This window comes from Nuphar pumila, chromosome 14 (genome assembly GCF_984573655.1).
Source record: "Nuphar pumila chromosome 14, dmNupPumi1.hap1.1, whole genome shotgun sequence".
In the NCBI taxonomy this organism is placed as follows: domain Eukaryota; kingdom Viridiplantae; phylum Streptophyta; class Magnoliopsida; order Nymphaeales; family Nymphaeaceae; genus Nuphar; species Nuphar pumila.
In genome coordinates, this window is record NC_143262.1 from 80,530,393 (window position 1) to 80,552,084 (window position 21,692).

Genomic DNA, 21,692 nt, shown 5'->3' on the forward strand with positions numbered 1-21,692 from the left:
GATCATGAATGGTATGTTATGCAAGCATTTTATTCGCATGCGTACGTGCTTGACTTAATGGGCATCCATATTTTGTGTTTTGAATGTGCATTGTAAACATGTTTGGAAACGATGTGTGTTGCATGTTCACTAAAATTTTGCAAATACGCATAAATTACTTTTGAGATATATTGGTGTCCAGATGTGAACCATTGCGCGCCATATAGGCCAGGAGCATATGTTGCTCCAACTGTTATTGATTTTTTTTATGCATTGCAAAATTTATTTTTAAAATTTATGGGATTTTCAAACTTAATTACACTGTTAAATTGCGAGGGCCAGATCCCGAAAATGTTTTTGCATGTTGATTTACAAAATAGTTCATGTGTAAAGAACTTGAAATTTATTTAAAATGGTAAAAGAGACTAAACAATATTATTAATTTATTTCTTGATGTCCCTTCTATAGTGTGAGAATCTTGAATGGCTGTCATGGAGACCATGAAGATACTAAAACTCTGTTTACGATTATGCCCTTGAACTCGATATGATGGTTCACCTCCTAACCACAATTTTAGCGAGATCCAACCACTTTGCCTAAAGGTGTTGTTATTGACTCAACTGAAGTTATTGGCATACCAAGAAAATAGCATCAGTGGATGTTGATTTCTCTGATGTCTCGACATTAAATGCTAAATTTTAATGTTCTGATGAATAATGTTGATTCCTGATATTGGTCAAAGAATACGTGTGAAACCCAATAATAAAATATAAATTATTTGTTAAGTTACAATTGAGAACCTAACTTAGACTTCGATAATTGTGCATGTTTTAAGTATTTGCAGGTTTAAAAAAAAATGAAAATTAAACTTATGTGAATTTAATAGGGATATGCATGCAAAAGCAACTCTAATAAATTATTTATGCACATGCATTAAATCATGCATATTTTATTATTCAGCATTAATTTATGCGTATTTGGCTTTGCATAATATTTGATTTTGCATGCTATTTTGTTGAATGTTTGGTAAAATGATTATGGTAAGTTAATTGCTTGTGATATTCTTGTAAAAAATTATGCATATATTTGTTTATGCTATTTCTTTTACTGTTTGAATTTTTAGAATAATTCGTACAAGGACTTCAGTTCTTATCCGTTTTCTTAAAACTGTTTTACAAACACAGATGCTCAGTGATGTCTAAGATAGACTAGTTGGAGGCTACGAGAATTTTAATGGTGTTCTAAGTTCTGACAAGATGGCATTAGTTTGAGATAGTCAATTTTTATGTCCCTAAACTATTTGACTTTTTGATTGATCAATAAAGTTTAATTTATTCCTTTAGTTGATTCAATGCACGGTATGGTTCAGAGTATGGTATATTAAATCTATAATGTGCCTTAGATCCTTAGGAGTGTTTTTCGTAATTATTTAAAAAAAAAAATCACTATTTTTATGAGGGTCAATTGGAGTCGTTACACTAAAGGGTGCAGAGCATGTTTCTATTCTGGTTTTTGAACTTAGAAATGAGAACCCTAGAAGAGTTTATGGTTCCGACTCAAAACATGAACGTTATAAGCTTGTATCTCAGCTTTTCAATAATTCTAAACACAAATTTTTGACATCTAATCATAGATACAAATATCAGAACAAAGATTATTCTGCAAAAAAAATCATATATTTGAAAAAAAAGTTTAGATATATAAGAGGAAGTTTGCATGTATGAAGAGTAAAAAAGTTTTTTTAAATCAAGATATTTGTGATTTTGGACATGAGAAAAATACAAAAAATTGTAGGATTTTTAAAGAAAGATGTCAAATTACCCGTACTGTACAATCATTTTTTGATAAGAAATGACATGAATATAAATATAAAATGATATAAAACTAACATGCAAACTTGTTATAAAAAAATTATAAATTTTACATATAAAAAATATAAGTGGGGCAAAGGATTGGAAAGGAGGTGAAACATTATCGAAGCAAAATGGAATCCATTTAGAAAAAGACAAGGAAGCTAGGTTTCCACTAAAGGGAATTGAATTTCATATTTCAGAAGTGGGTTTTCCAAAGTTTCCCCTCATTTTGGAGAAGTGAGGAGTTTCCTGCTTTTGAAGCAAGAAGCTTCCGGTAGCTATGATAAAGACAACAGTTTTAACAAAATTGACTACTACCATTTTTCCAAACATCTTGTCGCCAAATAGATATTCACTATCACACACACACACACACACATACGAGAGAGAGGGAGAGAGAGAGAGGGAGAGAGCATTTTACTCTATCCAGTTGATATCTACATGCTTGAGTGTCATGAGCCACTTTTGTGTATCCTGAGAAACATATGCTTTACATGACATTTTCGCTGGGCCATGAGAATTCTGATCACTCGTGGAATCATTCTTTTTTTGCTTGGAAGTGCTTCCATCTCTTGGATGTCTCAATTTCAATGATAAGAGTCGAGACACTTCGTGAAGCCCACCCCATTTCTCCAGAGCACGGGCAAGATCATAGCGGCCTGAAAAAAAAGTCATTTCAGATTCAAAGTAACCTGCACAAGCTTGGTCTCTAAAAACATTGGGCAGCAGAGCAATCACCTGCCCTCTCAAAGGACTTCTTACTAGGCATAAAACTGGGATCCATTCCCCAACTCCTCTGGAAATGGGTGATCTGCAAGACGAGATCATTAAAAGATTAAGAAAGACAAATGTGAAACACCAAATACCAGTAATCCAGAAATTCATGTGGCAGTTGTTCGAGAAAAGATCAGGCAGTAAAATCACTGTATGAACCTGCATGATTTCTGATTTAGTTTCTTATTACCTCTTCATGCAAATTATCCAAGCTATCCCAGTAGCCTTTTGGCTTGCGATGTTTGTAGGCAAGCGAAAGATTCATAAGCGAAGCAACATGTCTAAACCCCCCCATGTGTGTGATTGCTTTCTCAAGATCTACTCTTCCATCCAAACGCAGTTGTTTTCTCAATGGCATGAACCCTGATTGCCCATGCTCTGAAATGTATTTCCGAAGCTCAGATTTCAATATCTCAATATCCCTTTGTAATCCAGGAACTTTTGGCCTTTGACTTCTTTCATTTTGTTTGTTAATTTTCAAGACCTGAACAGCATTTCTCATTGATTTCGTATGTGAAGTGCTTTCATCTGGATTAATCTGATCTTTGGAATGTCCATCCATTGTAGAATTTGACCAACTCATGTCACTTTCTTCAATACGATCACGAATTGCACATAAATTAGATGGAAGATCTTCATAAATGACCTGCAAAAATGAAACAAGAGCAGCTGCTTATGAATCAAATGTAAATGCAAACACTTCCTATTATGCATTATTCTATGACTAACAATGTCCATGAAGAGAGGACAAAGGCCAATTTGTTGTGGAATCCACAATATAAAGATCTCCGAAACAAATTAGAGTTTGAAACTTGATTTCCATACTCCATGGAGATATAAGCAATAACAAGATAATGTCAAGATCTCAAAGCTTTCAATTGGTTCACCTCACTATTGACTTGTGACAAAGACTTCATTAACAAGTATGCCCTGTTTCAATCAATAGAAGATACTGGCACAGAAATTGACAATTATGTCACTTCATGGACGAACAGTCAACAGTGTGTCCTGACCTCCATTTGTGTTTTTTTTATGAATGTGGTCCTTTATTGTATATTTTCTTTGTATTTTTAAACTTGTGCGCATTTCAAATTTCAATTTCTAATATTTAACTTTTATTGATCATAATGGCTTAACTCCGCCTGTGTAGTTATACACTGCCGGTCCCAAGCCCGAATAAAGGGGGAGGGTTGCAGTAGGCCAGTGACAGCCAGCATAAAAACTTATCATACCCTATGAATATGAACCAATATGAGAATTTCGTTGGGGCGTTCCCTACTGAGCGACGCGTTGTACTCTATAGGCCCGGAGGCAGTGTAAATGGGCAAGGGTTGCTAGGTCGTCGCCCGGAAGCGACGCGTCACACCGGCGCCCGGGTGTGGTGTCAAATAGGCAAGGGTTCCCTCACTTCGTTGGACGGGTGGGGGTAAAGAAGTTAGTCCAAGATCATAAAATTAGGTTAGCCACTTGGAACATAGGGTCTTTAACTGGTAAGTTGGTAGAGTTAGTAGATGTTATGTGTAGGAGAAAGATTGATATTTTATGTCTACAAGAGACCAAATGGGTAGGTGAGAAAGCAAAAGTGATAGAACCTTGGGGATATAAGATTTGGTATACAGGAATAAATAGGAATAGGAATGAAGTAGGGATTGTTATGAATCATGAGTTTATAGATAATGTAGTTGAGGTCTGTAGGAAGGGTGATAGGATTTTACTTATTAAATTAGTATTAGATACGGATATTATTAATATTATTAGTGTTTATGCACCTCAAATAGGTTTAGATGATTCCATTAAGCGTCAATTTTGGGAAGATTTAGATGAAGTAATACAAGGGATATCTTATGGAGAAAGCTTTTCATCGGCGGTGACCTTAATGGGCATGTAGGCATTAGTAGGGATGGATTTGAGAGTATCCATGAAGGCTATGGTATTGGAGAAAGAAACGAAAGTGGAGAAAGGATTTTAGATTTTGGGTTGTCCTATGATATGATCTTAGCAAACACTTGGTTTAGGAAGATGGAGTCTCACCTAGTAACATTTAAAAGTGAGGTTAATACGAGTCAAATAGATTTTTTCCTACTTAGAAAGAGAGATAGGGGTTGTTGCATCGATTGTAAGGTTATACAGAGAGAAAGTGTAGCTACACAACATAGAGTCTTAATTTTAGATCTTAGAATTAGACAATGCCGCAAAAGGGATAGACATACGATAGATCCTAGAATAAAGTGGTGAGCACTGAAAGGAGCTAAACAAGGAATGTTTGTAGAGCAGGTAGTTAAGGAAGTTGATCGGTGTCTCGAGGAAGATTCAGAATCAATGTGGAATAAGATAGCGGGTGGCATGAGAAAGGTGGCTAAGGAGGTATTGGGTGAGTCTAAAGGCAGTGCACCGCTAGGTAAGGATACATCGTGGTGGAACGAGGATGTCAAATTAGCTATTAAGATTAAAAGAGAGTGTTATAGAAATCTAAGAGTCGTGATAATGAGAATTTGGAGAAGTATATGATAGCAAAGAAGGAAGCTAAAAAAGTAGTTCGAAACGTGAATGATAAGGTATATAAGGAGGTTTATGACAAGTTGGATACCAAAGAGGGCGAGAAGGATATTTATAGGCTTGCAAAGATGAGAGATAGGAAATCGAGGGATTTTGGGTATGGTTAGATGTATCAAAGATGAAACGCAAAGGGTTTTAGTCAAATATGAGGAGATTAAGGAGAGATGAAAAGATTATTTTGATAAACTATTTAATGAAAGTCATGCTCAGGATCTTGGAGACTTCTCTATTGCTTTTCATGAGATGAATCGTGACTTCATGCGCAAGATTCAAAAGAAAGAAATTGCAGAGGCTTTGAAGAAAATGAAATCAAGGACAGTTGGCCCAGATGGTATACCTATCGAGGCTTGGAAATGCTTGGGAGAGAAAGGTTTAGAATGGTTGACAAATCTTTTTAACAAGATTTGGCAGACAAATAAGATGCTTAATGAGTGGAGGAAGAGTACTTTGGTGCCTCTATATAAGAATAAGGGTGATATACAAGATTGCACAAACTATCGTGGTATAAAACTCATGAGTCATACTATGAAACTTTGGGAGAGGGTGATTGAGTCTAGGTTGATGAAGGTTGTCATGATATCAGAGAATCAATTTGGTTTTATGCCTGGAAGATCAGCTATGGAAGCTGTTCATCTTCTTAGACAACTTATTGAGAGAAATAGAGAGGAACAAAGATTTGCATATGGTTTTTATTGATTTGGAGAAGGCATACGATAGAGTACCTAGGGACGTTCTCTGGTGGACAATGATGAAGAAAGGTGTTTCTCTCAAGTACATTAGTATAATTAAAGATATGTATGAAGGAGTAGTAACCAATGTCCGCCCCTGTGGAGGGGTGACAACCAATTTTCCTATAACGGTTGGGTTACATCAAGGATCTGCTTTAAGCCCTTTCCTATTTGCTATAGTGATGGATGAGCTTACGAGATCAATTCAAGAAAATGTGTCGTGGTGTATATTGTTTGCTGATGATATTGTTTTGATTGATGCGTCTAGAGCTGGGGTTAATGCTAAGTTAGAATTATGAAGACAGACATTGGGAGCATGAGTAAGAGTAAGACAGAATATATGGAATATTGATTTAGTAAGCAACGAAGTAGTGATGGGAGTGTAGTGAAGCTTGGTGAGCAAGAAATACCGGTGGATGATTGTTTCAAATATTTGGGATCTATCATTCAAAAGTATGGAGAAATTGATGGAGATATAAATCATAGGATAAAGGTTGGGTGGATGAAATGGAAAAGTGCAACTGGAGTGTTGTGCGATCGTAGAATGCCATTGCGGTTGAAGGGAAAGTTTTATAGGACGACTATTAGGCCCGCTTTACTATATGGTACGGAATGTTGGGCTGCCAAGAGACATCATATTCAAAAAATGAGTGTAGCTGAGATGCGTATGCTGAGATGGATGTGTGAAAATACAATAAAAGATAAGATTCAGAACGAGGAGATATGTAAGAAGGTAGATGTTGCACCCATTGAAAATAAGATGAGAGAGAATCGTTTACGGTAGTTTGGACATATTCGGCGAAGGCCTAATGATGCTCCAGTTAGAAGGATGGAGAAATGAGAAAATATATTAGTTAAAAGAGGTCAGGGTAGGCCTAAGAAGACATGGATGGAGATGATAGGAAAGGATATGAATGCTTTGAACCTCACCGAGGACATGGCATTAGATAAAAATGATTGGAGGAGAAGGATTCATGTGGAAGACCCAGAATGATTTTCTTTTTTGGTTCATATCGCCGACCCCAATTGTTTTGGGATGAAGGCGTAGTTGTTGTTGTTGTTGTATTGATCGTAATGACTTAAAATTGTTGTTCTAGAATTAGCACTTTTTAAAATGGCTTTCATGCTTTATTGCTTTAGAATTCACAGACAAACATGCATACATACAATGCACAATTGTTCCCTTGTCCTAGTTTCACAAAACTCTTATTTCACACCAAGCCTGTCCATGTGTATGTGATATAGTTCACTATCCTCATTCGTCATTCTCTTTTCTTTGTGACAATATTTATGTCACGGGCTTAAAAGCGGAGACCCCCGTGACGTCGCCTCAGTAAATCTTAACACTGACAGCAGGCCTTTTGAGCACACAAGCTAGCTCTCAACACATGGGCAGGAGCATAAGCAAAAGTACGGGCATACACAAACACATAGAGAGCAAGGAGATATGAAGGCATAAACTTCTTTATAACAATTATAAGTACAAAGAGAGAGAGGGGGGGGGGGGGGGAGGAGGCCCGTTACCGAAGTATACGGGGGCGCTAGGACAAAGGCCATTTATATGGCACGAGAGAGTGACAAAGGTGTATACACAACAAATGCAAAAAGTGAAAAACATGACAGTCCGAAACACGCTCCCCCTCCTAAGATAGTGCCATCCTCGGCTCCAATCGTTCATGGTAGTCCTCCACAAGTTGACGATGATGCAACATGTGCGTAGCTTTTTCCTAGGTGGCTTCACTCTCTAGTAGACCTTTCCATTGCACCAGATACTCATTGACTTCATTGATGTAGTTGTTGATGTTAATATATATATATATATGTATTTTTGTACATACATATCTTAGGAAGGCATTTTAGTCTTTTCACATGTACAAAATCAATACATTTTTATCTTTTTTTGTATTTTTATTGTTGTAATTATTTCCAGCCTCAAGGGCTTGTTGGAAACATCCCAAAAGGAGTCATTGGACTCTACCCAACGGCTCCTTTCAACCTCCTCTCTGTATATAAATATGGGGTTAACCCCCATTCATTGTAAGTCTTCTCCAAGGGATTATTCCCCAATAACATTAATTATTTTTTTGTGTTCTCAGCCCTTAGTGGCTCATTCTTGTGTTGACCCATAAGAGGTCGTATTCTCAAAGTGTTTTCTTGCCCATAAGTAGGGGTGGCAATCCTGTTGGGTCGACAGGTCAGAACACCTCAACCCGACCCGTTTATTAAATGGGTCGGATGTGGCAAAACGAACACGGCCCATTTATTAAACGGGTAACTCGACCCGACACGGTTAACCCGTTTAATAAATGGGTCGGGTCGACCCGACACGATTACACGACACGACGTGTTGCGGGTTCGATCTGGCTGTCACAAACATAAATGATAAACCCCAAGCAAAGTGTTCCAAGAAACCACATCACGTTGAGGCATTTCGTCAAACACTTGCTGAGCAGATCGGAATCTCCCACAGCAACCGTAGAAATGGATCAACGCGTTCGCGACGAAGACGTCGGCAACAAACCCGAACTTTGCAACGTGCCCGTGGATCTGCTCGCCTTCCAACAAGGCAGAGGCGCGTGCGCAGACCTTGAGGACAAAGAGAAAGGTGTAGTTGTTCGGGGAGACGCCGCAGGAGACGAATTGGGCGTAGAGGGCGACCCCTCGGAGAGGGTCCCCACGTTCGGCGAAGCCCCGGATGAGCGTGTTCCAGGCGAAGGTGTCGAGGTTGCGGATGCGGTGGAAGACGACCAGGGCGTAGTCCGGCGAGGAGGAGGGGGAGAGCGAGCAGGCGACGATGAGCGGGCCTGCGGCGGCGGTGACGCCGGCGAGGCCGGAGGTGACGATCTGAGCATGGGCTTGCTTGATGTGGGATAGCAGTGAGCATCGGTGGAGGAGGGAGGGGTGAGTGGCCAGTGCGGGAGGCGTTGCCGACGGAGGAGGGTGGCGGAGGCGGGTAGGAGAGAGTGTGTGTGCGGTGATGGGTAGCGGTGGGCATTTGGGAATGGACCATGGGGTGACCCGCCCGCCTAACCCGTGTAAACAAGTTGCGGGTTGCGGGTTCGTGTAAACGGGTTGACCCGCCTGCCTAACCCGTTTATTAAACGGGTTGGCGGGTTGACATACCCCTAACACGAACCCGACCCGTTTAATAAACGGGTTAGGCGGGTCGACCCATTTACGACACGAACCCGTTTAAGCCAAACCCGAACCCGGCTAAGAAGCAGGTTGGCGGGTCGTGTTAGATTTTGCCACCCCTACCCATAAGTGGCATAACAAGACACATACTTCAGTTCGTGACATAGTATCAGAGCAAGACCGACTCCTTGGTGATATTAAACTTTTCTTCAAGCATATTTGAAGTGGTGTGAAGATTGGGCCTTGCCTCGGGCAGCATGCCTACCACCTTTCTTGAAGATTGGTCATCTCGTGAATGCGTAAAGACATTGGTGCTTCAAAAGAAGTTGAAAGTTGACTCAAATATTTATTCTTCTCTCTTGCTTTAAATTCTTTGGTTTCATGACCGACAAAGAAGTAGTGACAGTAGTCCCAATCAAATTTAATGGAAAGCACTAAAACAATAATATCACATTTGATTTTTGCAATGCATGAAACTAAAACAAAGAGCAACACATGCTCAAAGCTCACACAACCCATGATGATTCATTTGATCATCAATGCATTCGTATGCAAAAATCATGAATAACATGCCATTATGCATTCTTTCCATGCTTCTCAATGCACATTCATTTATAACAATTTACAGATGTGTATGAATAACATACATATACATGTGCATGAATTCACAACTTCATTTTAATTGCATGTTTTCATTCAATAGGCATGTTCATGTCCCATGCATGATTTCATTTAGTCTAGGCATTCATGTCAATGCATGCTTTAACTTACATGTTCATGTCACATACATGTTTTCATGCTATACACATATTAATCAAGCATGTGAACATTCAAGTAATGATGCACATGTCAAACTCATCAGTTAAATGAGTGCATACACCAAGGTTACCTTGATTCAACATATCATATCAAGTATAAATGCCATTCATTAGCATGCATTTGAATACACCCACTTACTAGAAAATCTGGAAAGAAAAATACACTACACCCTGTATTCAAATACACCCACACACACATTTTTTTTGTACATGCCCAGCCAACTACTCGGCTGGGCTCGGCTGCCCACAAGGCTCGGCAAATCAGGCCAGCCGAACTGGATCGGCTGGTCTGACAGGCAGCACACACAAAAAAATAAACTTTTTTTTGTAAGAAGCTGCCAGCACACGGCTGACTGGCTGGGCCCTGATCCAGTCCAGCCGACTGAGTCGGCAGTCGGCTGGGCCTGGCAGGGCACTGAAGGGCACAGGGTGGGCCTGCGCAACACTTGCCAAAGCCTGGCAGTCAACCAAGTGTCATTCGGCTGCCTGCCAGCCGGCCCATGCCAAAAACACTTTTTTTTTTAATTACCCAGGCCGTGTGAAAAGAAGACGTCATTATCGTCATTATGTATATGTCTGACCCGATCCATTTATATAATGGATCGGGTCCAGACCCAATTAGTGTATAATGTAAATTAACATTCTATTAAGGGGTATTTACGTACCCTAGTTTTACACACTTAACACATTAATAGAATGAGAGGTGCAGTCACGATCGACTGACCCCCCTTTTCTCTGGAACCTCTCTCTCTCTCGATGACAAGCCTGTGCTGAAGAACAAGGACTCCTTTCTTACATGGTATCAGAGCAGCGTGACGTCTGGGAGTGAAGGGCTGCCTCGTTTTCAGTCTATCAACGTGAATCTGGGAACGTAAAGTACAGGTGCGTGGATCTAACCAAGTCTGGGTGTAAAGAGGTTGATCTCGGTTTCACGATAACAGGTTCCCCTTTCCTCCTGTGAAAAACTCGACCAGGTTCCTCTTTCTTTTTGTGAAAAACTCGACCTCTGTGATTCTATTTGATTTTCTGTGATCCTCTTTCTCTCTGTGAGAAACTCGACTTGGTTAGAAACGTGAATCTGTTTTTTTATTTCAGATCACTGTGATTCTCTTTGATTTTCTACAATCCGCACTTCTGAAATTTATGTTAATCTGTGTTTTTTTTTGTTTATCACTGTTGTTTTTCGTTGGTTCTGAAATTATTTTTGTTTTTCCGCCTGCCGAGTATCACCTGCCGAGTATTACCTGGAAACCACGTGAACTGATATCACCTGGAAACCACGTGAACTGATATCACCTGGTGTATCAGCCTGCCGAGTATCACCTGCTAACCACGTGACCTTGTTTTCTCTCGTTTGTCATCTGTTTTCTCTCATCTGTCAGCCTAGTGTTCTGTTAGCCGAGTGTTCTGTCATCTGTCATCTGTCATCTGTCATCTATCATCTATCATCTATCATCTATCAGCCGAGTGTTCTGTTAGTCGAGCCCTCTGTTTTGTTTTTCATACCTAAGTGTCAGTTCAGGTTTTCCCTCAAATGGATTTTACTCATGCGCAATCATGTCTGTCCTCAAGTTTTCTCGGTCAACTAGTCTCTGAAAAACTGAATAATTGTAATTTCTTAACCTAGAAAAGACAGATCATCCCATTTATAAAGAGTCAGGACCTCTATGGTCATCTGGATGGATCGGTTCCACCGCCTCCAGAATTCTTTTCGCAGGAAAAAGTGGACGATAAAGGAGAACAATCTGTTGTTCTTCACAAGAATCCAGAATATGTTGCTTGGATGAAGAGGGATCAATCGCTAGTGGCATACATCACTTCAACTCTCTCACAGGAGGTCCTTATTGCTCTTCCTGATGATTGTTCGGCAAAGGAACTATGGGATACGTTAGTTCAAACATATTCACAAATTTCTGAGGCAAGAATTATGTTTCTTAAGCTAGAGTTTCAAATGCTGAAGAAAGATTCCATGTCTATTATGGAATACCTGAATAAAATGAAAGGCATCACAGACCAGCTGGCTGTTGTTGGGTGTCTTGTCAGTGAAAAAGATAAAGTACAACAAACCTTGAGTGAATTGGGGCCAGACTATCATGTTATGACGACAACCTTACTATGTTTACCAGAACTTCCAAAGTTTGAAGATCTTCGTGCGAAATTATTGCAATATGAGATGACTCTGAAAGGATCTTCTGAAGATTCTCATGGGTATTCAGGAACACAAGATGTGCTGGCTATGGGAATGAGTTATGGTCGAGGACGAAGAAATTCTTTTCGAGGAAAATGAGGCCAAGGGAGAAATACCTATGGAGGTCGTGGCATACTTCCAACACCCAATATACAGAGACAAAGACCCATTCCCACCTGTTTCCTATGCAACAAGAAAGGGCACATTAAAGCAAATTGTTGGTTTAATCCTCAAAACAAAGAGAAAGCTCCACAAGCAGAGGCTAGGAAGGATGGAGAAGTAAAGGAGTTGCTGTTGGCAGCCTTGGCAGGATTGAATATGAAGCAAAATGACAAAGGAATTTGGTATGTCGACTCCGGAGCAGCTACTCATGTTATGGGTGATGTAGGTAAACTCTTGACTCTTACTCCTTATGTTGGTAAGAATAGCATAGTCACAGGAGATGGATCTCATCATGCAATCTCACATACTGGAAATGCCATTATACACATGTTAAAGTCCTCTCTTAAACTTCCAAGTGTCATCCATGTGCTTAATATTCAAAAGAACATTGTTTCTGTCTCAAAACTTGTTGATGATGCTAATGCTTCAGTTGAATTTACTCCCTCTTCTATTTATGTCAAGGATCTTCGCACGAGGAAGACATTCGCTGAAGGAAAATGATGGGGCAACATGTACATCTTTCAAGAAGATCCTTCCTCCATTCATTCCAACTATTTATCCTTGAAGCCTCACCAACGTCAAATTTTTTATCCTGATTTTATATTTACTATTTCTGAAAGTAATAAGCCAAGACTTTGGCATAGTCGTCTTGGCCATTGTGGTCGCCATTTTATTGAAAAACTTGTCTTGAATAATCTTATTCCTAAGTCCAGTCCGAGTTCAGAAGTCGTTGATACAAAGTGTTTTAGTTGTCATTTATGTAAGAGTCATGCTTTACCTTTTGCTTCTATTAATAAAAGAGCTTCAAGGCCATTTGAGGTCATTTGTTCAGATGTCTGGGGTCCTGCCTCAATTACTTCTCTTTCTAGCAGTAAATACTATCTTATTTTCATTGATAGTTACTCACGTTATACTTGGATATTTTTTATGAAGCACAAATCAGAAGTCTTTGGATTGTTTCAAAGATTTCATTCTTTTGTTCAAAATCATTTCTCTACCAACATTCTCAATTTCCAGTGTGATGGAGGAGGTGAATTCTCCTCGAGTGACTTTGTTAGTTTCCTTCAACATAATGGGATAAAGAGAAGAGTATCTTGCCCGCATACACCTCAACAAAATGGGATTGCTGAGAGGAAGCATTGACATATTGTTGAGACTGCAATGAGCATGATGCACGGGAGCAATCTCCCTGTATCATTATGGACTGAGGCCTTCCACTCCACAGTTCATGTGATAAATCGATTGCTCATGAGTATCTTAGAAAATAAGTCACCATACTTCTCTCTTTTTGGCATACAACCTGATTATCATGAATTACGTGTGTTTGGGTATGTTTGCTATGTTCACATTGACAGCTCACTCAGGCACAAGTTCCAAGATAAGGCCTTAAAATGCAGGTTTATAGGATATGCAGAAGACTACAAAGGGTACAGGTGCTATGATCCCCTGAGTAAGCGTGTCAAAATATCAAGGAATGTAATTTTCGATGAAATGAACTTTGATGATCAGGATGCTAATTCAACCCTTCATGTTGATAACTCAAGCTCCAGCATTGAGGTATACTACCCATGGTTAAATTCAGAACTCTTTTCCAATGGTAAAGTAGACTGTCCAGAAAATTGCAGTCAGAAGGAGACACATGAGGAATCAGCCAATGAGACTCAAACGGAGGAGACTGTTACACATGACTTGGAGCCAACAAGGTATAAGGGTATTGTGTACACCCGACGAGAGAAAAAGCCCTCATTCATTTCTTGTACGAATACGGATCCATCTGGATCATCCGCTTCGCAGATGATGGATATCAGAAGATCCTCACGGATTCGACATCCGCTTGACAGGTGGGTAAGTTATAAAAAAAATTCATTGGATTTTCAGTTATTCTTGACATCCATAAGTAAAGAGGATGAGCCTCTCATGTTCTATCAAGCTGCGAGCTCTAGAAGATGGGTAGAAGCAATGAATGAAGAAATGGAGGCCTTACATGAATGTGGGACATGGGAGACTGTACCTAGACCACTAAACAGAAATGTTGTTGGGTCAAAATGGGTGTACAAGATAAAGTATAAACCAGACGGGAGCATCGAAAGGTACAAGGCTAGACTTGTAGCCAAGGGATTCACACAAGAGGAAGGCCAAGACTTTGATGAAACCTTTAGTCCTGTAGTTAAAATGGGGACCATTCGCATTGTGTTAAGTCTAGCCATTAAACATGGATGGACATTGAGTCAGCTGGATGTAAAAAATGCATTTCTGCACGGGGATTTAAAAGAAGAGGTCTACATGGAACAACCCACTGGATATGCAGAACGAGACGCCAAAAAATATGTATGCAAGTTAAAGAGAGCACTCTATGGTTTAAAACAAGCTTCTCGTTCCTGGTTCGACAGTTTTTCTCTAGAAATACAATGGCATGGCTTCTCTCGGTCCCTTCTGGATCACTCATTATTTATTCACAATGAACAAGGAGTCACTACTCTTCTGTTAATATATGTAGATGACATCATCATCACAGGGAACTGTAAAAGTCACATTGAGCAGGTGAAGAAGTTATTAAATCAGAGATTTAAGATGAAAGATTTGGGAGAGCTGCGATATTTTCTTGAGGTAGAAGTTGATAAAAGAAATGATACACTCACCCTTACTCAACACAAATATACGTTGGACATTCTCGGCAGAGCAGGCATGGCAGATTGTAAGTCGTTAACAACTCCAAGTGTCATTCATCAGAAATTGAGTTCAAAGGAAGGGGATATATATGGAGATCCCACTAAGTATCGCAGCTTAGTTGGCATGTTGCAATACCTGACTTTTACTAGACCTGACATAGTATATTCGGTTAATCAGGTATCCGAGTTTATGCATGAACCTCGTATGTCACATATGGAGGCAGTCAAACGTATACTTCGCTACCTGAAGGGTACAGTTGGTGATGGGCTGGTATACAAGAAAAGAGAATTAGATCCAGGCGGAGGCCATGAGGGCCATGAGATCGTCACTTATGCTGATGCTGATTGGGCGGGTGATCCAGACGAACGACGATCAGTATCTGGTTATTGCAGCTTCATTGGGTCAAACTTGGTATCCTGGAGCAGTAGAAAACAAAAGGCGGTTGCTAGATCAAGCACTGAGGCTGAATACAAATCGATGGCCACTGCCACGGTCGAGGGTACATGGATAAGACATCTCCTGACAGAAATGGGAGAACCGATTGCTCGGTCATTGTTGTTGTGTGACAATCAAAGTGCCATCAACATGTCCTTCAATCCCATCCACCATAGTCGAGCAAAGCTCATTGAAATAGATCAACATTTTATTAGAAAAAAGGTTGAAGACAAAGAGATTGAGTCTATGTATGTGCCAACTGAAGAACAAGTTGTTGACATCCTCGCTAAAGGGTTGACAAAGGATAGATTTTGGTTTCTGAAAAACAAGTTGTTCATGGTTCAGCACCATGCACAACTTGAGGGAGGCTGAAAAGAAGACGTCATTATCGTCATTATGTATATGTCTGTCCCGATCCATTTATATAATGGATCGGGTCCAGACCCAATTAGTGTATAATGTAAATTAACATTCTATTAAGGGGTATTTTCGTACCCTAGTTTTACACACTTAATACATTAATAGAATGAGAGGTGCAGTCATGATCGACTGCCCTTCTCTCTCTCTCTCTCTCTCTCTCTCTCTCTCTCTCTCTCTCTCTCTCTCGATGACAGGCCTGTGCTGAAGAACAAGGGCTCCTTTCTTACACCGTGTGGCTGGCCTGGCAGTGACTGCCAGGCCTGGCAGCTGAATGGCTAGCCTGGCAGGTCTGCCAGGCCTGCCGACAGGCTGACCTGGCAAGGCCGAGACCTACCCCAACCGAGCCCAGCTCGGTTGGGCTGCCAGGCACACACTGCAGCCTTCAGTTTTTTTTTTCATTGGTTTACCTAATGAACATCCTGCCCAGCCAACGAATGGTTGGGCCAAAACAAGATGCCAAGTTCAGACCATGGTTATACATACCCATTCACAGGCACACGTATGCAGACTTTCATTTGGTAAACACAGATGAGCAAATAACTTGCAAATACGCATGCACACATTGTTTTTTTTTAATCAGCCTTTACATAACCCCATTACACAATCGTTTGTCATGAAATATGCTTTTAAACATACCGTTATATCAAGGTAAAAATTCTGGTTTAATATAAAAACATCATGGACAGCAAATATGCGTAAAAAGAATGTCTACATGCAAAAATCACAATGCACCTTGCTTTTCAAGACATCGTCACCCTAGATCCGCACTACCTTTATATATATATATATATATATATATATATATATATATATATATATATATATATATATAGGCTTCCGTGCATATTTTTTGCTCCAAAATAAATTCGAAAAGAAAGAAATACTTTGATTTCCACCATGAATCTTAGAGTAAATATCCAGATTTATTCTTTCTCATGGATTTTTATCGAAAATATTGCATGGAATACAAATCCATGCTCTTTTTCTCATTCGAAACAAAAGAGGAACCCGTACCATGTATATAAAACGAAGAAAACAATGATAGAACGCGGATGGATGGCTGGAGAAGATAGGATCTCCTCCCCTTCTTTTGCTTCCTCTCTTTTCCTCTCCTTTTCCCTCTTTCTCTCTTTTTCTCTCTCTTTTCTTTCTTCCCTTGCTTTTCTCTCTCTTCTCTTTTTTTTTTGATCTATTTATAGGGCTCTAGGTGGGCTGGAGAAGAGAGTGCAGCCCCAGCTGTAACTCTCTTCTCTCCTAGAGTTCCAAAAATTTCGGAACTCTTAAAGTTTGAATTTTTCAACATTTTGTTTTATTTGGAACTCCTTAATTCTCAAACCTTCTTAGATGTTTCTAGAAATGTTTAAGGGCTCTCTCAAGAGTCCTAAACAAACCTCAAAATAAATTTTCGGAATTGCATTAAATTAATTAATTAATTATTTATTTAATATAAAAAAATAAATAAATTTTCAGAAGCTTTCAAAAATTACCAAATCAACCTAGGAGGCTTATAAACATTAATAAACCCCAATTTAAAGGTCTTTGACGAATTTAAAGTTGAAAAAATCATTGGGTATGAGTTTGGATCGGGATCCGAATCCAAGATCCAAATTCATCTCAAAAAATCCAAATGGGTCTTGAACCGGATCAAATCCAGATTAATATGGGTCTTGGATAGAGTCCAAATCTATATTAATTTGGATCAAATCCATCAGATCCGGTCTGATCCAAGTTCGGATCCGAACCGACAAACTGCTCAATTTTTGAAAAAATGTGATTTTCAGGCCAACCGCAGCCCGAATCGAAGAAAATAAAATATCATTACACTCAGAATTTTGAGACGCATCTAACGATATATAACTCGAATTTCACTTCTGAAATTCGCCCAAAAATAACCCGAAATTCGCTTGAATTTAAAGGTCAAAAATAAAACTTGTTCTCACATTTCGATTGGCTCGTTTAGACCTAGAAAATGAGACCTGGGTCAAACCCAGACTCAAAAGCATCGATTAAAAAATTGAGGCTCAAACGATTTTTCTTCCAGACTTAGCCAAATTTTCGAGAGTCTCAAATTTAACTAGGTGTGAAAAATACACGACAATACACAACAGCCTGAAAATAGAATAGTGAACATTAAAAAAAATGATTTTTATCAAACCTACAGCTCAGAATTTTTTGAAGCAGTCACTACTTTATTGTACTAAAGCAACCATATCTGATAACTCATAGATCTCCTATCAGTCTTCAGAATCTTCAAATCACTATATTCTTCCACTTGAATGCTTTCATTATCATTCTTGCAATCTTTTCCCAGTGTAAATTATGTTGTGAAGAATGTGCGCACGTGCATATAAGCAGTCATTTCTGTGTATAAGTCATCAATATGTGTGTGTGCACACTGGTGCACAGTCTCAGGTACATTCTACATATAAGAAGGCAGAACATGTGATCGTTGTACCTCTTCAACAATGGCCTCTGAAAGGAATGAATTTTTCTGCATTTTCGACTCAATCACATACTTGAGCAATGTATGCTGATTCCCAAGTTGCTCAAGAATCCATTTCCCTTGAAATGAGTCAAAGTCTCCTTCAACTTGCTTAAAACTAACCTCCTGCTCAAACATTTCACAAAGATCCAGAACAACTCGTGCATGAAGCACCATGTACAGCAAGCCCTTGCATCCTTCCTAAAGAACACTCAGATAGAGAAAAGCCAATGTCACAAAGATCCAGAATAAAAACATAAGGTTATGAAAAAAGGAAGTCAAGCACAGGCAAACCATAATATGACTTCTGTGTAGAAGAATCCATACACTTCATGAGATAGACCTTAACATAGTATTAATATCAGGCTCAAACTAATATTATGCAATAGAAACACATTCACATGCAATTTCACTAAGGGCATGTTTGCTTTGGTTGCATGTGGGAATGAACAATCACAGCTAAGAAAGTAGAAGCTGTGATTGTTGGCCAATCTTGTGACCAACTTTCACAAGATTCAAGGCAAGAACAATTACAGCTGGCAATCACAACCACAAGTTATACTTTTTTCATGTTTCATCAACCTTGAAAAAGCAGGGTGGTTGTGGGGTCCCATCCATGGTTTTCCTCGCTTCGGTGAGGGTTCTCGTCATAAAAAAAATTAACCTTGAGAAAGTGTTGCAATTGTGATTTACAATCACAGGATGATCTTGAGAAAATCCAAGAGTCACAGGGCATTGCAAACATGCCTTAAATCTTTTGGAATTTTACAAAGACAAAACATGGTGCTTTGACACATATAACTCACATGTCTAAAATAAAATTGATCGCATCACACATGAGTTCAGACCATCCCACAAAAGTGTTAAAATTTAAATTGTATATACATATAATGTATACAAGTATCTATACGTATACATACCTATGTATGTATACATATTATATACATATATGTGTGTGTAATATATTTACAATATTTTTTGTAAACTTTTTTGTATTTGTTTTAGTCTTTTTGACTAGTCAACATAAAGTTGACTAGATTTGACTAGCCGTTGGGGCTAGTCCAATGGCTAGAAATATAGCCGTTGGACTAGCTCCAACGTCTATTTTGGATCCCATTGTGTGTATATAAAAGGGTGTGAGACCCCTCATTCTATGTATGCTTTTTTGCATATTTGGTTATTAATAAATTAATATTTTTTACATTTGTGAGCCTTCTTGTGTGTGCCCTTTGTGGGTTTTGTGAGTGTGCTCTTAGAGGCCACTTTTGTGCTTGTCCATTTTGATCCTTGGTGGACACTTTGCTCGTGATTGAAGTCTCTTGATTCATTACACAAAGTTCAGGCAACAAACAGTGCCAGCTGCTGGACTGGATGATTAAGAGAGATTTGAGGATTGTCAAATAATATGAGATTCACACATATGACTACAAGCTGTTCAGAAATGGTTAGTGTCCAACATAAGTCCAACAACAATGATCTATATAGACCTGTCTCTGATAATCTGATTTCTTGCATAAGAAAAAAATTAGGGGTGATGGCTTTAGGGGAAGATTTAGCTCCCCTACTATTCCCAATTGGTAAGATTTACATTAGCATGTACTCATACAAAAAACCACATTGAGTTATAGACAAACGGTTATCACATATTTAATGTTTATAATATTGTCATCAGTTCAGCTTATTATAACTTGAATTACAAGATACCCCTCATTAGATGCTAATCCATAACTTCCTCTCAAGTTGTACATCATTTCTAAACAAGTACAACCTACACATAAAATGTGTTATGCTTTGGATAGTCTTTTGTAAATATAACTTATGACAATCAATTTGAATACAACTTGCATATCCTTTGCTTTGTATTGGGTGACTTCTCGTCATCCTTTTTTCCTTTTATTGTTATTTAATAATACTTCTCTTTTGCCTAAAGAAAAATTGTGTTTTATCCTATCACTAGAAGTAAGGTTAGCAACTAGTGCAAGAAAATTTATTATATCCAGGTGTTTCTTCATCAGTGATTTCAATAGAATATGCATGTGTCTTGGGGGGTCAGGAAAGGTTTGTGTAGGTTGTGGATCACAAATTGCCATAATGGATCAAAACTTGGTCAAATAAAACTTAGGTCTGACTTACATTGAACCTGAAAATTGGATTAATCAACGAAAAAAATCAAAACCTGATCCAATTATGAGAGCGAGCTGGTGGTTATTGAGTGATGCCTGGACTTGATCTATAAAGATCTATATCCAATTGGATCCAACCACGCTAGGGGTGTAGAGAGAGACAAAGTACTCCAATGGAAAGCTCATGGGAACAAGTAAAACTTGAGTGTAACCATATCCTTTTTTTTGGCCTTTGCCCATAAAATTGAAACATTCACAAAGTTATTATTGTGGTCCTAGATCCAGAGTTGACGTCAAAACCGTTACTCCAAGATCCAAACGATGCCCTCATCAAGTCAAGGGGTATTCCCAAGACAAAATGAGGCCCAAGGAGGTGATGTGACAGATCATATGGCTCCTCTCCAAGAAGAAAAATCAAAAGACATGTACACACCAAAATGAAAGAGAGTTAAGCTAGTGAAGCCCATGAGGGGCCAATTTGGAAGAAGGAGAAGAAAGGCAAGAGGGGGTGTCAACTCCTTTTTAAAAAGTGAGGGATAGGGATGTAATTAAATAGCGAAAAATACAAAAACAATGTCACTAAGGGCTTTACAAGATTGTGATCACAAAAGTGCATAAGCACAAATCAATGCCATTAAGGGCTTACAAGATCGTAACACAATGTGCATAAGCACAAGTCCACTAGCACAAAACAATAACCATTAAGGGGCAACAATACAAGAACTAAATGCATATAAATACAAAATATAAAAAATATTCATCTTTATTGAGCATAAATGCTTGAGAGAAGTTACAAGGAGGAGGAACACCCCTATTTATACACACAAAGGAGCCATAGAGCCCTTGGGACACTCCCCAATGGCTAGAAATGGAGCCGTTGGGGAGGTCCCAACAACTTTGTGGTTTTAACCACTATGCCCTCAACTACAAACCAAATATCTAGTTTGTACAAAAAATAAATAAAAGACTACTCTGCCCCTAATGTGCACAAACTATTACATGACTAGTGAAAAGACGAAAATACACCTAGAGGATATTTACCTATTACATTATTATAAATAATATATATACATACATATATATATATATATATATATATATACAACTTAACACTCCCCATCAAATTAGAATTATTATACATATTCTTTATCATTTAATTAACTCTCTTGACATACATGATTATTATACATATTCTTTATCATTTGATTAACTCTCTTGATATACAAGCTTTAAATAATAATTAATCTTTTACAGCTTCAACAATCTCTACCAAGCATATGCACATATGCTTTCAATTAACTTTATCATAAGGCTTTCAGCCACCCATTTGGAGTACTATCACATATCGGTCCAGTTGACTGTGTACAAG

General features: G+C 38.8%; 1 protein-coding gene across 2 annotated transcripts in view; it reads right to left on the bottom strand.

Annotated features, from left to right (window-relative positions):
- Window positions 1-2,133: 2,133 nt before the first annotated feature.
- Window positions 2,134-21,692, bottom strand: part of LOC149817084 (polyketide cyclase/dehydrase/lipid transporter) — a 48,231-nt gene continuing 28,672 nt past the window's right edge. The window contains exons 7-10 of one of the 2 annotated variants that reach the window (XM_089986670.1): window positions 18,174-18,401; window positions 2,797-3,252; window positions 2,571-2,643; window positions 2,134-2,491 (exon numbers count right to left, since the gene is read on the bottom strand). In XM_089986670.1, the coding sequence (XP_089842796.1) occupies window positions 2,250-2,491; window positions 2,571-2,643; window positions 2,797-3,252; window positions 18,174-18,401 (999 nt within the window). In that variant the 3' untranslated portion in view covers window positions 2,134-2,249. The remainder of the gene's footprint in view (window positions 2,492-2,570; window positions 2,644-2,796; window positions 3,253-18,173; window positions 18,402-21,692) is intronic. The other variant, XM_089986671.1, reaches the window with a different exon arrangement.